This window comes from Melospiza georgiana, chromosome 1, assembly GCF_028018845.1.
Source record: "Melospiza georgiana isolate bMelGeo1 chromosome 1, bMelGeo1.pri, whole genome shotgun sequence".
NCBI lineage: Eukaryota > Metazoa > Chordata > Aves > Passeriformes > Passerellidae > Melospiza > Melospiza georgiana.
The window spans coordinates 17020745-17035913 of record NC_080430.1 but is presented as its reverse complement, the minus strand read 5'-3'; the positions used below and the strand labels follow the sequence as shown (position 1 = coordinate 17035913).

The 15169-nt window shown below is 46.8% G+C and overlaps 1 protein-coding gene across 1 annotated transcript; it reads right to left on the bottom strand.

Moving 5' to 3' along the window:
• Positions 1-349: 349 nt before the first annotated feature.
• On the bottom strand, positions 350-7196 carry LOC131088001 (patched domain-containing protein 3-like). The gene is made up of 4 exons (XM_058031768.1): positions 6465-7196; positions 6062-6183; positions 4967-5112; positions 350-2071 (listed from the first exon to the last, which is right to left on the bottom strand). The coding sequence occupies exons 1-4, from the start codon at positions 7194-7196 to the stop codon at positions 492-494; spliced, it is 2580 nt and encodes an 859-aa protein (XP_057887751.1). The 3' UTR covers positions 350-491.
• Between the last annotated feature and the right edge of the window lie 7973 nt (positions 7197-15169).

The following is a 15169-nucleotide window of genomic DNA, read 5'->3' as shown; positions in this document are numbered from 1 at the left end:
GGTTACTGCAGTCTGAGACAGTTCTGACCTCTTGTAATTTTGCTGTAAAACATCCAAATTTGAGTCTCTTGGGCAAAAAACTTTCTTTCAGCTCAGTGTTGGGATGAGTTACAGCACCAGGGCAAACAGGTGGAAAATGCAGACCAGTGGAAGTTACTCTTCCCCACTGTGCACATGTCCTGACAAACATGTAATGTAGTCCATTAAGCTGACACAGTGGTCAGTGTTTATAATAACTTTAATACATTCAGTAAACACAAAAAAATACTTAACAACATTAACATGTTGACACAAAAATTAAAAATGCATATGCAATCTCTAAGTTTTAATTTATTATTTTTTGCCTGGCTTTTCTGAAGCCTTTGCTTCCCTGTTGAGTTTATTTTTTTTGTCTTTCATTTTCTTCATGTCATACATTCCATGACAGTCATTACAATTGAATCTACATATAATGAGTAAAACTTAATAAATTAAACTTAGTCACAAACAAACTATAATTTCTCAAGCTCAAGTTTTTTAGATATGGTATTGGGTGATCTGCCAAAGTTTCCAAAAAAAGTTAAAAACACTGGAATAAGAACAAGACCATGAAGAGCCCCAAACAAAATAACAAGGAACATGATCTTGAAGAATGTCCTAAAGATGTAGGTGCTCGCTGCAGCCAGGACGACTACGCCCAGTATTGTAGAAACTGCACCTTGTAGAACTGGGTAACCCAGCAGGGACAGAGCTTCAATTGCCCTTTTATCGGCCGATGACTCTCCACTCGTAACAAAGGCATAGGAAATATGAGCAGAAAAATCTACTGAAAACCCAATGCAAATGACCAGGTTGATCATGGATATGGAATCGAGGTTGACGTTCCAGAACGTCATGAAACCAGCAACGCCAACTATAACAGAGGCTATAGCAAAGGTCACCCACAAGCAGCACAACGGGTTGGGAATGAGCACGAGGGACACAACGAGCATGGCCCCGGCAGCAACCACAACATTTTGAATAGTGTTCTGCACTATTACCAGGTACTGGTCGTAGTAGATGAAGGCTGGGTGATACACCTTCAGTGGAATGCTGCACTGCTTGGCTGCCTCTCTTAACTCATTGAGGAGGTTCTTCTCATCCACGGCTGATGTCACGTTCACTGTCTGGATGAAGAAACGTGAAGCCTCTATTTCATCCTGAGTCTTGTTTATGTCCCACTCAAAACTGTGACGAATTCCGAACAGTACATTTAAGTTATTTAAGAAGTCAGTTTTACTGTTTATACTTATCAAACCCTTTTTGTCAAGTTCTGTGTATACTCTCAGCCACGACTCTGTGAGGTTCTTATCTACATAGGAAATGTTCTCTAAATTCTGTGCACAGCTCTCAATACCAAGACGCACCGACTCTTTCCAATAATCTACACTCTCAGTAATGGCAACCATGACCCTGGGTCCATATGTGGAGAAGTATTTGTCATCATCATCATAGTATGGAATAACATAGGAGGCATCATTTGCCAGATTTCGGAGATCGATGCCTTCCCTGACCTGAGTACACCCATAAATGCTGCTGGCCAAATATGCTCCGTAGAGCAACACTGTGAGCACCTTGCTCCATTTATTTGTAACAAAAGGGCCATAATACTTCTTAAAGAACACGTTCATTGGATGGTCACCTTCTGGCTCAGATGGCTGCCTAGAACAGCTGCCGATACAGCAAGCATTGTACAAGCAGGAGTTCTCAGCCTGATCTTTACCTACATCCACACGCATACAAGTCAGCCAGTGCCGGTTCCCTTGCTCCCTTTTGTGATTAATTACCAGAACTGCCCCAAAGAAGGTCAAGGTATAAACATAGCAGAAGATAAAAGCTGTCCCTGTATAGAGGCAGAAGGACCTCACGGATAGAAAAGCAGTCCAGGTGCCAATGAAGAAGGCCAAAACATCCGTCAGAGTGGTGATGGTCACAGAAAGTGCTGCCTCTGAATAAGTCTCAGCCAGCAGAGATTTAACATCGGATTTCTCTTTTTTCCTTAAACTTTGTTCCCAGGAAGCAATCATGATGAACATGTCATCAACACCAACCCCTGCAAGAGGAGAGACTGTTAACGCTGCACTGCAAGTGGCAGCTTCCACCAACACCCAACCAAACTACAACATTAATCACATTTCATTCTGCATAAAATCTGGAAAAGGAAGTTGGGTGACTAACACTGCCTGAGCACTGATGCAAGTTACAAGAGAATCTGGAAAACAGATCCTTTGTGTGTGGCTGAATGTATTACCTTTCAGCACCTCCTGGAGACCTGATGGGCTGTTGATCCCTCAGCAACTCTGCTGAAGGACTGAGCACACCTACTGCATATCTGACAAGCGTCTTGTAGCTGATGTCTATGATGCAGGGACAGAGATTTCAAAGCATCGCATATTCTGATGTTCAACTATTCTTACCACTGGAAGCATCCCCCATTATCTCTGGAATCTCTTCTTCAGCACTGCAGCAACTTAAAGCAATAATGTCTTGTTCTGCCTTCAGAAGGCAGGAAGAGCAGTTGCTACCACGTGGGAGAAGAGTGATTCCAGTTTTCCAGTGGCTTAGCTTTTTTTATGCTCTTTGCCCTCCACTTCTCTCCAGTTTATTTTCCAGCACTTATTCACTATTTAGTACTCATTTTGGTTCACCTCTATACTGATGTGCTCACAAATATTACCTGACTGGTCCTTGGGAAAACCTGCCAGGAAGACTGGATCCTGGGTTTGGGTTTTTCCTAAGATGCAAATGAGCTGAAGTTCAAAAATGAAGAGCCAATGGGCTTCTCTCACCTCTGTTAACTCTCAAGATTATTAACTCACACCTTTCAGTATTTTGCCATGTTGTCAAGGGCTCTTCTATTCACTGAAAATTAATCACACAGAAGGGAAAGCAAGGCTGGGTGAATAGCGGAGTGAGATTTAGCTGAGCACAGAAGATGAGATGAAATCATTACCTGCTACCTGAACAGGCAATTGCCAGTAAACATGCAAAGATGAATTAAGCAGCACATCAAAAGGTACTACTGGTGGTAGTGGAGCCAGGCTGCTTCGGAAAGCAAGCAGCCCTCAAAGCAAATCCTCTGCTGTACTGAGAATTTGTTTGCTTTAACACAAGGAAGACAAAAGTCTGTGTGTTATATCTGAAGATCTGAAGAGACTGACTTAAGCCCTTTCCCAGGTATACAAAAGGGGCTTTTTGGTAATCAGAGCCACTGCAATTGATGAGCAAGCAAAAGTAGATGAAAAAATGCATTAGAATTATGCAAGAAACAAAGAAACAATGCCTGCTCAAAGGAGCATTTGCATTAGACAGCTTCAGATGATGCACAGCCTCCGTCAACCTGGGAACTCCATGTGTTTTCCTCAGCATGAGACCAAGCCCAAGAAAACATCAGATGAATGTATGATACAGGAGACCAGTAAGGATTTTAAAAGCAGTAATTTGTTTGCAGCGACGTTATGTAGTTGGAAAGAATATCTAATTGCAGCAACACCATCAGTACTTGGAAAGTTCAGTACTGGCTGTTAAGCAGTCTGTGGAACAAGGTGTCAGAGTCTGTCCGAATTTTCCCTTATCTGCCTCAGGATTGTCATTGTGACCACTGAAGAGAAGATCCCCCCGCTGTCTGGAATCTCTGGCTCTGAAGGAGAAAGTCACTCGCCAAAGGCCCTGAGACCTGAAAGGACAGTGTTAAGTTATTGTTTTCACAGGTGAGTTTGCTGTATGCTACACTGAGAAGAAGAAGGAGCACTGTGCCCTTTTTGCAACAATGGCTTTTGGAAGCTGTCCTACCTCTCGGCCTGGCTGGACTTCTCCTGAGTTTTGGGTGGTCTCCCACAGAAGACCCTCACCTGTTTTACAACCACCATGACAGACAGACTGAGATGTAAGAAGCCTCTCCATCAGGGACTGAGACATGAAACTGCTATGTGAAAAGACCCCTCTCCTCCTTCCAAGGACTGGGACTGAAACCCCCAACCTGGGGGAGGTGTGTGGGGGGGAAGAAAACTGACCAAACCAAGATATTTGCCTGCAGGTTGTGACCACTGGACTAAGAAAACAATGGCTCTTGCTTACTGCTGAGAACATGGACTACCTGTTACATCTATTCCCTATTGTATCTGTTTTCCTTCCCCTCACAATTTTAAATAATAAAAACCTCTGAGTTAGCTAGAGATTTTGAGATCTCCCTGGACGTGGCCTGGTGAGCTTTCAATGGCTGGACCTCGAAAGATAAAAGCAGCATCACATTTCGGTACCTATACCCATCCCCCCTCCTCCCTCTTTTCCTTGTCTTCTCCTTTTTTCCCCGGTTCCCCTCCCCAATGCATTTCTGTTATGGTTATTTCAATAAAACTGCATTTGTTGATTTTGTTACTGCAAATCCCCTGTGCCTTTGTTGGTTATTTTGCACCTTAAAATCACCGCGTTGCCCGTTCACTGGGACAGACCGTGACACAAAGATGCAATGATACCAACTTCCTTGGGTTTTTGGGGGGAGCTGCTTGCACAAGTGGTGCATCACTTCAGTTGTGCAGCTGACTGAGACTGCTTTGTACATAGATGTTATACTGCAGAGGATCAATCATCTTGGCTACACTTCCAGGGACACTAGAACAATGCCAGAAGTCCTAACCTTACCACTCTCCCACTTACAGTCTTCCTGCTGTAGCAGGGGATCCGGATCAGGCCTTGTCTTCTGGGGAAAGCTGCCCTTGCAGCACCAGAACCCATCTCCAGTCCCACTGTGGCACACGGAGCTGAGCTGAGGGGCTTGCCCACCTCTGGAGGTGCTCTGAGGGGGCTGCACCTCTGGGTATCTCCTACATTCATTTCAGGAGAAAATGTTGTATTATCTGACATTCACATCATAAAAGACTGACACCATTAGGTTGTTTTACCTTCACTCTGGTCTTTGTATCTGAATACACTCACTTTTTCTACTTACCCAGAATGAGGAATGGTGCATTTGCTACAGTGACCACAAATGGCACTCCACAGAAGAGCATCAATCCAAAGCTGCTCAATACAGCTAAGCCAGAAGAAAGCACTCCACAGCTTGCAAGCCAGATATTATTTCTTATACAGCTCAGTCTGAAAATATTTCAAGGAATATCTTAGTTATGTGTCAAATATTTCACCAAGGCATGAAAAGTACTCACATACCAGTGATACCCTCTCTCAGAATAACTCCTGATGAAAGCTGCTAGCAGAGTTCCCAGGTGTCAGCATTACACAAAATTATTTTTCTAGGAGGTATTATACACATTATTACCACTGCCCAACCATACTCAGAAGAGTAAGGATGTGTACCGATCTTTGCATCAATAACAATAGATGGCAAAGTAAGGATACATAAGCTCTACTAATGAGGCGAGACTTTGGGTGACCCAAAAAAAAAGGTGAATTTCTAGAATGCATTTGATTTTACATGATTTTGCTGTAGCATATCAGTGGAAGCACCTTTTTAGGAAGTATGTGCTGTGTAGAGAAACTTTCTCAGCAGTCGGGTTGGCTACAAGTCTTTTGCCAAGATGCCCCAGAGAGCTGGCTCAAGCATTCCATAAGAAATGCTCTAATAGGCATGATGCTTGATGCAAACACTAAACCAGCCAACTCACCTTGCAAGTCCAATTTTTGGAAGTACGGACACAGACACTGCTGTACAGCTGTTGAGTGTGCAAGACTTCACTTTCCATCAGCACAAAGAAAGGGCAGGTTAAGTTCTCTGTGGACAGCAGGTAAGGTTCTGACTCTACTAGCAGACAAAACAACTAAGGTTGTACCCAGACTTGCAGGAATCTATGAAGCTACTGCTCATCCGCCTGAACCTTAACTAAGTACTGAACATTTGTTCACGTTTTCATCTACCATCTAAGCAGCTGGGAGATACACATATGTAGACAAAAAAAGGCAGAAATACATTTTGCCTATAGTTTGTTACAGAAATTCTGCAGCTTCAAGAATGCCTTCACTTGACGAGAGCAGAAATCAACTGAGCAGAGATCACGGCTCATTGGACCATGGCTTAGAGACATTTTACCTTAGGCAAGAGACGATTGCAAAGGTTATTGTCAAGAAATACATCACAGAGAAGAGCGGAATCACACTCTTGGTAATTCCTTCAAATTCCTGTTGTCTTGACAGTGAGGTAAAGTAAGCCACCTGCCGTTAAAACAACAAGAAACGTTGAAACACTTTTCCTCTTTGTGCACAAGCACAAGCAAGGCCAAACACCAAGTTGCATTGGCCTGGCGTTTGCAGCCCACCTGCCTATTCCCTTTCCCTTTCCCTTTCATTTCCCTTTCCCTTTCCCTTTCCCTTTCCCTTTCCCTTTCCCTTTCCCTTTCCCTTTCCCTTTCCCTTTCCCTTTCCATCCCGCGCCGGGGCTGCTCGGGCGTTTCGGGCTCGGCGGCTCCGCACGGCCGTACCGGCCCCTGCGTTACCTGAATGGAGCCGAGGCGCAACTCCGCCACTTTGGACGAGATGTTCTGCAGGAAGCCCTCCAGCCACTGCCGGCTGTCCTGCGCCTCGGGGCCGTCCTCCCGCAGGTAATACCGCAGCTTCAGGGCCCGCGCCCTCAGCACCCGCCCGCCGTCCGTCTCCACGCCGCCCAGCGCGGTCCCCAGGAAGATGTTGTCGTTGACGGGGAAGCGGAGGCTCCTCGGGTCCTGCGGTCCCGCATCGCCCCACCGCGACAGCAGCGCGTTGGGGCTGGCACAGACGCCGTCGGTGCGGACGCAGAGCCGCTCGTACTCGGCGTCGTGCACGGTCGCGTTCAGCCGCAGCACCTCTGCCCACGGCGCCGCGTCCAGCACCGAGGCCCCGTTCGTCGCCACGGCGATGAGGGCGGCGTAGGCGCCCTCGGTGGGCAGCCGCGCGGCGGAGAAGCGCTCCGAGTCGTTGGTGGGGAAGTGCCGCCGCACGAAGTCGCGCTCGGCCTTGGCGGGCCCCCACGTAGGCGTGAACTGCCCCTCGATGTCGTTCTCCTGCCGCTGCGGTAGGAAGACGAAGCCGGCGCCCAGCCCGCCCGACAGCAGCAGCGGCACCAGCACGAAGGGCCAGGGGCAGGCGGCCACGCCGCTCGCCAGCCCTTCGAAGAGCCGGCGCAGCGGCCGCTCCACGCAGTTGGTGTTGCGGCAGGAGCAGCGCTCCGCGGGGTCCCGCGGCCCCGCCATGGGCCAGGCGGGCACGGGCTGCCGGCCGCAGCTCCTCGCGCGTCCCACGCCGGGGCCCGACCGTGCGGTCTGTGCGGGCGGCCGAGGAGAGGAGAGAGGGAGAGGAGTTCAGAGCCGCCCTCTGCCCGGCAGAACCTCGGACCGCATTTTTCAGCGGGCGGAACCGCCCCTGCTGTGACTCAGCGGGGTTTCCGCCGCCTCCCTGGGACGGGCAGGTGGGAGTCGGGCGGGCAGACCCGGCTCCCTCCGCCGCGCCCCGCCCCGGGTTCGTGTCCCCCCTGCCCTCTGTGTCCCCCCTGCCCTCCGTGTCCCCCCTGCCCTCTGTGTTCCCCCTGCCCTCTGTGTTCCCCCTGCCCTCTGTGTTCCCCCTGCCCTCTGTGTTCCCCCTGGCTCTGGCTCCGCGGGTTCCAGCCCGTTTGCAGCGCCCGCCGTGCTGAACCACTGCCCGGACCCCGCCTTTGGCTCCGTGGTGACCCGGCCGCTTCCCGGCACGGCCCCGCGCCTTCCCTTCAGCCTGCAGACGTCATCGGCTTTTTTAGCGTCTTCCCCGAAGCTGCTGCAGTCGCTGCTTCACTACTGTGCAGTATTCTTCCGTCTGAGAGCAAAACACAGACAGTGGTGATTTGTATCTCTCAGTGTACTGGCTTTGAAAACAGAAAAGTGACAGCAGAAGAAATAAAAGACTTTGAAACAAGGGTTAGCTATTCCAATTGGCAAATCACAGGAGTACCACTGGTGTGATATGCCAGAACTTTATGCAGTAGCAATGATAGAAAGAATCTTCCAAGTCCAAAAACTGTCTTGCAGCCTGTGTTCTTGACACTGGTGACAGTGATTTGAGTGGTTTCAGGCTGAGAATATTAAGCTAAGATGTGACATTACTAGAAAGGTGTCCAGGCAATATGTCACAGGCAGGCACTTCTTGCCTCTGAGAGAAGCAACTCTCTTCTCTCCTGCCAGTACTTGCAGAAAATTGTAGTTATTTCTTCAACCCCATCTAGGGAAGACAGGCTTGACACCTGTGAGTATAAAGGAGCCAGCCAGGCTCTGAGCAAGGTTTTATATCTCCTGCTGCACTCAGCACTTAGGGCAGGTTGGATCCTGGTGATTCCTTTTTCCATGAGCAGGTTTTCTGAGACAGGTATTTCTCAGACAGGCACTTAGAAGTTATTTTCTTTAGCTCCTAACTTGTTGAAACCTAGGAACTGGCCTGGTGGCAGTAGCTACCCAGTCAGGGTACCCACTGGGCACAGGCCAGTGCCTTTAGGTAAACTGAGGCTTGGGAATCTGCCTTACAGCATGGAAAGATGGCTCCACCAACTCTCAGTTCAGAGTAGTGTTCAAGCAGGTAGTGCATGCCAGTCTTCTCCCAGAATCTGAATGCTTATCCTTGTTCCCTGGCCTATTCATGCACTTTATATTAAGTTCTAATAAGATAAAATATACTCCTTGGAGCAGGGCCAGGAACTGGTCATAGGGCTTCCAGCAAGTCAAGGTTTCTCATATTTTTTGGATGAAGGCACAATCTCTCTTTGTTGTTATGTTGCATTTGCTGGAAGTTTCAAAATGAGATTCCAGTGAATTACTGTTTGGCCTTCCTTCCTTCCTTCCTTCCTTCCTTCCTTCCTTCCTTCCTTCCTTCCTTCCTTCCTTCCTTCCTTCCTTCCTTCCTTCCTTCCTTCCTTCCTTCCTTCCTTCCTTCCTTCCTTCCTTCCTTCCTTCCTTCCTTCCTTCCTTCCTTCCTTCCTTCCTTCCTTCCTTCCTTCCTTCCTTCCTTCCTTCCTTCCTTCCTTCCTTCCTTCCTTCCTTCCTTCCTTCCTTCCTTCCTTCCTTCCTCTTGTATAGTAGCTCAAGGACTAGCACTCTAATTTCCATGCCAAATGTATAATAAAACTTTGTGATTTTTTTGCGGACCCTCCAATTTTTGTAGTTTCTTTCAACCATGAGCATTTACCAATCATGGCTGCTCCCTTCACATTAAGGGTGTGCCATCCCTTTTTTGATGTCATGGACAGAATGCCATACCCATTAATTCCAGCCAGGTAGTGATGGGAAGAATATAAGGTGTGTCCAACTTCCCCAGGCGTAGTATGTGCTAATTCAAACAGCGTTGAGGCAGGGCTTAAATGGATAAATGTGGTAAAAGGTATGGAAGGGGGAAAGTAAAGCAGTTTTATCTGCTATTTTTTGCCCAAAAGGAGAGGTATGCCAACAAACAGGCAGGGGAGAAATTATTGGGTCTCAGCAGGGTTTGGTGAAAGGACTGCAGGATCAGTTAAATGAGAGAGGAAATAGGCTTCGGTAGCAAGTGTTGCTTGCTGTGAGTGCGATAGGGAAAGGGAGAGTAGGCTGCAGGCTGCTCGCTGCTGAGCGCCGGCAGGAGAAGGAAGAGAGGCTGCTGGCGGATGCATTGCTTGGAGCGCTCCAAGAAGCTGCAGGCACAGGGGCTGCTCGCAGCTCAGCAGGTCAGGAAGGGACGATGAGTATAGTAGAGGTGGCCTTTGAGTCCCAGTAAAATATCTGTATTGTATTTCAATATCTGTATATAGGCCTTGCCCCGGTATGTCCCAGTTGATCTTGATGGGCTGCAGCTGCAATGTCCTTCCTTGGGCTGCAGCTGTGGCTAGTGAAGGTAGCTGGGATAAAAGGGGGTGGGTTGGCCAGTCAGGGAGAGCTTGGGAGGAGCTCTGACTAAGAAGGAACAACATGCAGAAGAAGGAGTCAGTGGTGTGAAGATCTACAGCCATAAGAAAACACCAAACCAAGGTATGGGACTCTAGAAATATAACAACAACAGGTGAGCACAGACAGAGGCAATGCTTGCGGAGCGCGATCAGGAAAAACAAGAGGAGGAGGTATCGAGAAGCTGATGTCAGCTTCTCACTCTGCAATTAAGATTCATATTGAAAACATTCTGGGTTTTGATATTCCATGCCTTTAACCACTGCTGTTCTAAATTTTGCAAAACTGGTAAGGCAAATTCAGAGGGGATCCCACTTATGGAGGGTAACTGTAATCGCCGGAGCTGTTCACCAAAAAGGTGGAGGAAGCAGCAACAGTAGTATGGCAAGCACTTAATGAATTGAAAGTTGAGATTCTACCTGAGGAATGTTAAGGCCGAACTGTCCCTGACAGACCAAAGCGATCTTTACTATTCAACTCAGCTGCATTTAAAGAGACAGAACAGAGATATCCTGAGTGGGAAAAGACTTTTGTCACTAGCCCAAGCTGTTGAACACCTTGAGCCACTGTCTGGACTAACCACTCCAGGACTCATTGTTTTCTCTTCCCAGGAATGATACTGATAATGATGCCATGCATCTGAAGATCAAACTAATCATCGAAGGACTAGTTATCCTTCTTTCAGGAGCAATCATTACCAGCACAAACTAAATTTGGTTCACACATAAATAAACTCAACCCACAAGGTGGAGGCCCTCTGTGAGGAGCCAGTTCAGTTTTGCTATGCCTCACCAATGGTTGTCAGGGGCACATGGGAGAGGGATGCATGTGTGCCATGTCCAGGAGGCAGCTAGGAGAAGATGGAGCAAAGCCTTGTTTCTGGGGAGACTTTGCCTGGCAACCATGTCATGTCTCACATGGGACAGGCAGTCAGCAGGGGAACACTGAAGATGCTGTACCCCAGAGACGCTCTGCAGTCAGATGGCAAAAGCTCTCTGCCAAAGGACTGCAGTGGGATATTGGACTGGGCCAGTGGTCTCTTGTGACCATGCAGTTTTGGGGAGGAGCCAGGGCCATAAAAATAACTGCATCACAAGCTCTGGGGGCTCTTTGGGAGCTTTTGTGTCCTTTGGCTTACTCTTTGCAAGCTTTTTGAACTTGCTTTTGGAGTCCTGCATTTTGGCTCTTCTGCCCTTGCTGGCTCTTCCTCATGTCTGTCCCACCTCTCTGTGTCCCTGACCGACGCTCTGCCTGCTTCGTCTCTGCGTCCCTGCCTGAGGCCCCTGCGTCCAGCCTTGCCTGCCTCCAAGCCTGTCCATGGCTGTGATCCTCATTGCAATCCTGTCCAGGCCTCTGCACCTCCTGCCTGAGCGCCCCGCACCCCGTGTCCGGTGTCCCATCGCCATGGGGGCTGTCCCCAGCAGGCAGCCTGCACAGCCCCCGCCTCGTGGATGTCCAGGTGCTCCCCGACCTCCGGTGGTAATAATGCCCTCTTTTTCCCTCTGTCTCCTCTCTCTCTCCCTCTTTCCCTGTCTCGCTCCCATTTTTCTTTCTCCTGCTCTGTCTTCTCTAGCCCTCTCTAGTAGGGTAACCCCTTTTTACTTTTCTCTTTCATTGCCAAAAAACAGTTCTCAGACACAATGTTTGCCTCGTTTGGCTTAATTTTGTTCCTGACTATCTGTTTTTAAAAGAACTCCTTGCAGTTTCCCACATTGGAACGCAACACTGTCACTTCTTTATTTGTGCCAGTCACGAAGGTGACTCTAGGATATACTGCACCACACATGCTTCTCAGTTGTGGGTGCAATTTACTGCAGCAGAAATTATAAAGGAGATGAAAGCAATTTGCCCACTGAAACTCAAAAGGTAACTTGACATAATGCAAGTTCCACTCTTGGTGTAACCTAGTTAATTTCATTTATAACCCAACCAGCAGTAAAGGCACAGTTTTTGTTTTAACAAAGCACAATGCTATGGTATGTACTATATTCCCAATCATTGTGTCAGAATTAAATCACAAGAGAGCTGCAGTCTACCCCCTGGAGAACAGAGTATGGGAGGGAATACTCTGAGGGAATGGATGTGCCTGTTTGAGAACCTATTGTGACTTTGTACTTGTAGACAACCTTACAATAGATTTATGTAATCACTGTTATATTTGTTTGTGTAACTTTGTTGAAATTATAAGATGTGATTTTATTATTCAGCTCCTGTTGTATCTTGTTATGATTTAATTATGCACTTATCATTATGATTTAATTATATATAAAGGCTAGAGCCTACCCCTATTGGAATCAATCTCACCTTGATTGAAGCAAGTACAACAGAAAAGACAAAAAACTTCAATTACTGTTCATGATCATGTGAAAAAAATCAACTGAATGATGGTGCAAGTGAGGAAAGACGGGGACCTCCATTGTTGGGACATTTTATTTGAATGGTCAAACAAGCTGATAGATCTTTGACATGCCTGAGAAGACAGCTGACAGGGATAGCTGGTGCCCCACATTTAAGTGGGTTGTGTTTTCCTCTTTTCAAGATCTGCAGGGACCCAGCCCTGTAATCAATTAATTTCTAATATTCCTAGTGGCCTTATCTCTAGGTGTTGTCAGACTATGCCTGACACTGCCCACCTGATGTCCACATAAACCAGTCAAGAGCAGCTATAACAGAAAAACCTGAAAAGCAAAATAACAAGCAGATTGTTCACCATTCAGGTGACTGAGTTGTGTCTCTGTTGGACAGCACTCAAGGTCAGATCATTTCTCAAGAGAGCAGGAGACTCAGGCTCAACCCCACTCCAAAACTGCAGTACCAGAACCTCTCTTCCACAGCAGGTTCCACTGTCTGTCTCTGGGGAATTTTTACCCTGCCAGAAGCAAGAAGAATAATTGACCCCAGGTGTCTTTTAGGAACAGCCCAGGCAGGCTCACAAATACAGACATGATGTTGGTTGTGGCCTAAGTGTCACAATGGCCCCAGGGCTGAGCCAGCTCCTAGCTGAGAGACAACAGGTTAGGGAGAGCAAATGCAGTTTCTTGCATGTGTGACCTTCTGCACAGTGTTCAAAATTAAAAATCAACATGTGCCTCGTTGGTGAAGCTCCCTGCTTCACAGTCTTTTATTTTTTTGTTTGAAAACTCTTCTTCAGTTTGCCCCTTCAGCCTCCATTTCCCTCTACTTGGAGCAGGGCTCTTCTCCTGCTCTGCCCGTGGCTGCCTGTTGTCTCTGCTCACAAACTCTGTGGTAATATTTATTTCTTCTGAAAGGTAAAGCTGTCCCCAGTAATGCTAACAAACATTTTCTGCTTGGTCTCTGTATTTTTGGTCTTTCAAACATTTACTGAGCCTAGAAGTTAGTCCAACAGTTTTGTAGAATCATGGAGTAACTTGGGTTGGAAGGATCCTTTGTCACTCATCTCACATGTGCCCTGCTCAGAGCAGGGCTGATGTGAGTGCTAGGCCACGTCACTCAGGGCTTTGCTCAAATGAGTTGGAGTTACCTCCAAGGGTACATATTACAGCCTCTGGGCAACCTGCCTCAGTATTTGACTACTTCATCATGACTTCTCCCTCATAAATGTTAAAGTTTTGGTAGAGGGCCTGCAGGGGTGGCCTCTGTGAGGAGACCAGGCCTGCCCTCAGCTGGTCACAGCCAATGCCAGCAGGATCCAACCTGAGCATGGCTGGGCCCATCCTCAGGGGAGTCTGTGGCACCTCTGTCTTAAAATGACAGTGGCAAACAGTGATGATGAGGTCTGCTGAAAGGAGGAAGATAATGATTTTCTTTAAAGGACTGGCTACTATCTTGCTAATGCAGCCCCCAATGTTGTTGGCTGTCGCCTCCACAAGGCTGTGTTGTTGACTCATGTTCATGCTTTGTTAACTCATGCTTAGTTGTCTGGGTGGTAAATGTAGTCTTAAAATAAACCTGTGACGTGTAAATTATTATGAAATAAGGAGGAAGGGATGTCAACAAATTTAGCACTTTTTACTTTCTCAGCTCCGTGAGTATTTATTTCCAAGCATACATTAATTAAAATCTCAATCTACTCTGTGTTTCATAGGTAGAAAATATCTTTGTGATTTCTGTCCTTTCAATAAATCCCTTTAGCCTAAAGCAATTTCCTTATACAACTGCAAAGATCTTTTGCAGATCTTTCAAATTATATTCTATGTTATTTGAAATAAAATGCCATGAGATAGCATTTCATATAAGTTTTCCCAATTTCTTGAAAACCTTGTCAGGAATTCTAGCTTGGATGTGCTATTGTTTGGAAGGTTTAGTTTACACAGGAGAAATTACAATTTTTTCATATTTTATTTCAAGTCATGTTAATACTGCCACTTTTCATTTCTTAGCTGTCTGCTTTCATGAAAAAATAGGAAATCAAAATATCATAATTAATTATAAAGCAAAATAAATTTCCCTGAATCATTCCAGTTGGAGAGCTATCTAGAGATCTAGTCCACCCTGTCCTTCTGAAGGGTCAACTAGAGCAGATTGCTCAGGACATTGTCCAGTTCAGTTTTGAACATCTTCAATGGTGGATCCTCCACAACTTCTCTGGGTAATCTGTTCCAATACCTGAGAATCTTCATTGTAAAAAGTTCTTGGTCTGATTCTTACTATAGAGGTAGTCAAGAAAAGCTGTACAATCAGCTGTGAACACCAGTGCAGCTCTCAAGAAGCTAAGGACTGAATTTGTCGTCTTTGTCTATTTTCACAAACTCTTTGAGCTCAGTTGTAGACTGTGGTGAAGTGTGACACAACCAAGTCTCAGAAAACACAGTGTATTTTCATTTCAAAATGCAGAGCTGGGTTCTTACATCAGGAATGGATGTTTGTCGTTCCAAGTTCTCAGTCAGAGCATAGATGCCTTATTTCTGACTCTCTCTTTGGAATGCCAGGACAGAGGGGCATTTCCAAATGCATCCAGTCTGCCCTTGGGAAGTGCTTCGCAAATTGTGTGAGACACACTAGACACTGGGGTAAAACAAAGTGACATCAAGAAGTCTTCTATCCCATTTTTTCCACCGTGATGCAGTATGATTATGCCAGAGCTATTTCTAGAGGGCCTTTGATGGACTTGATCTTTACAGTGCCCTCCACAGCACCTGACAGAGAAATGATATCCTATGCTATGCTATGATATCATTTCCATGCATGTGGGAAATGCAGTGCCTCAAAGCCCTGTGTCCAAAGGGAGCAGTTTCATTGTCAAACTGGGGGCTGCCAGTGGCAGATGTGTGCCCTCTGTGCCCTCACCAGACAGTGTGCCAGAAAGGATC

Coding starts and splice junctions, on each gene's coding strand:
- LOC131088001 (XM_058031768.1), bottom strand. CDS start 7,196: ATGGCGGGGCCGCGGGACCCCGCGGAGCGCTGCTCCTGCCGCAACACC. Junction 5,113..6,061: donor GCAATCGTCTCTTGCCTAAG/GTAAAATGTCTC, acceptor AAATATTTTCAG/ACTGAGCTGTATAAGAAATA. Junction 2,072..4,966: donor TGCACCATTCCTCATTCTGG/GTAAGTAGAAAA, acceptor CTCCTCTTGCAG/GGGTTGGTGTTGATGACATG.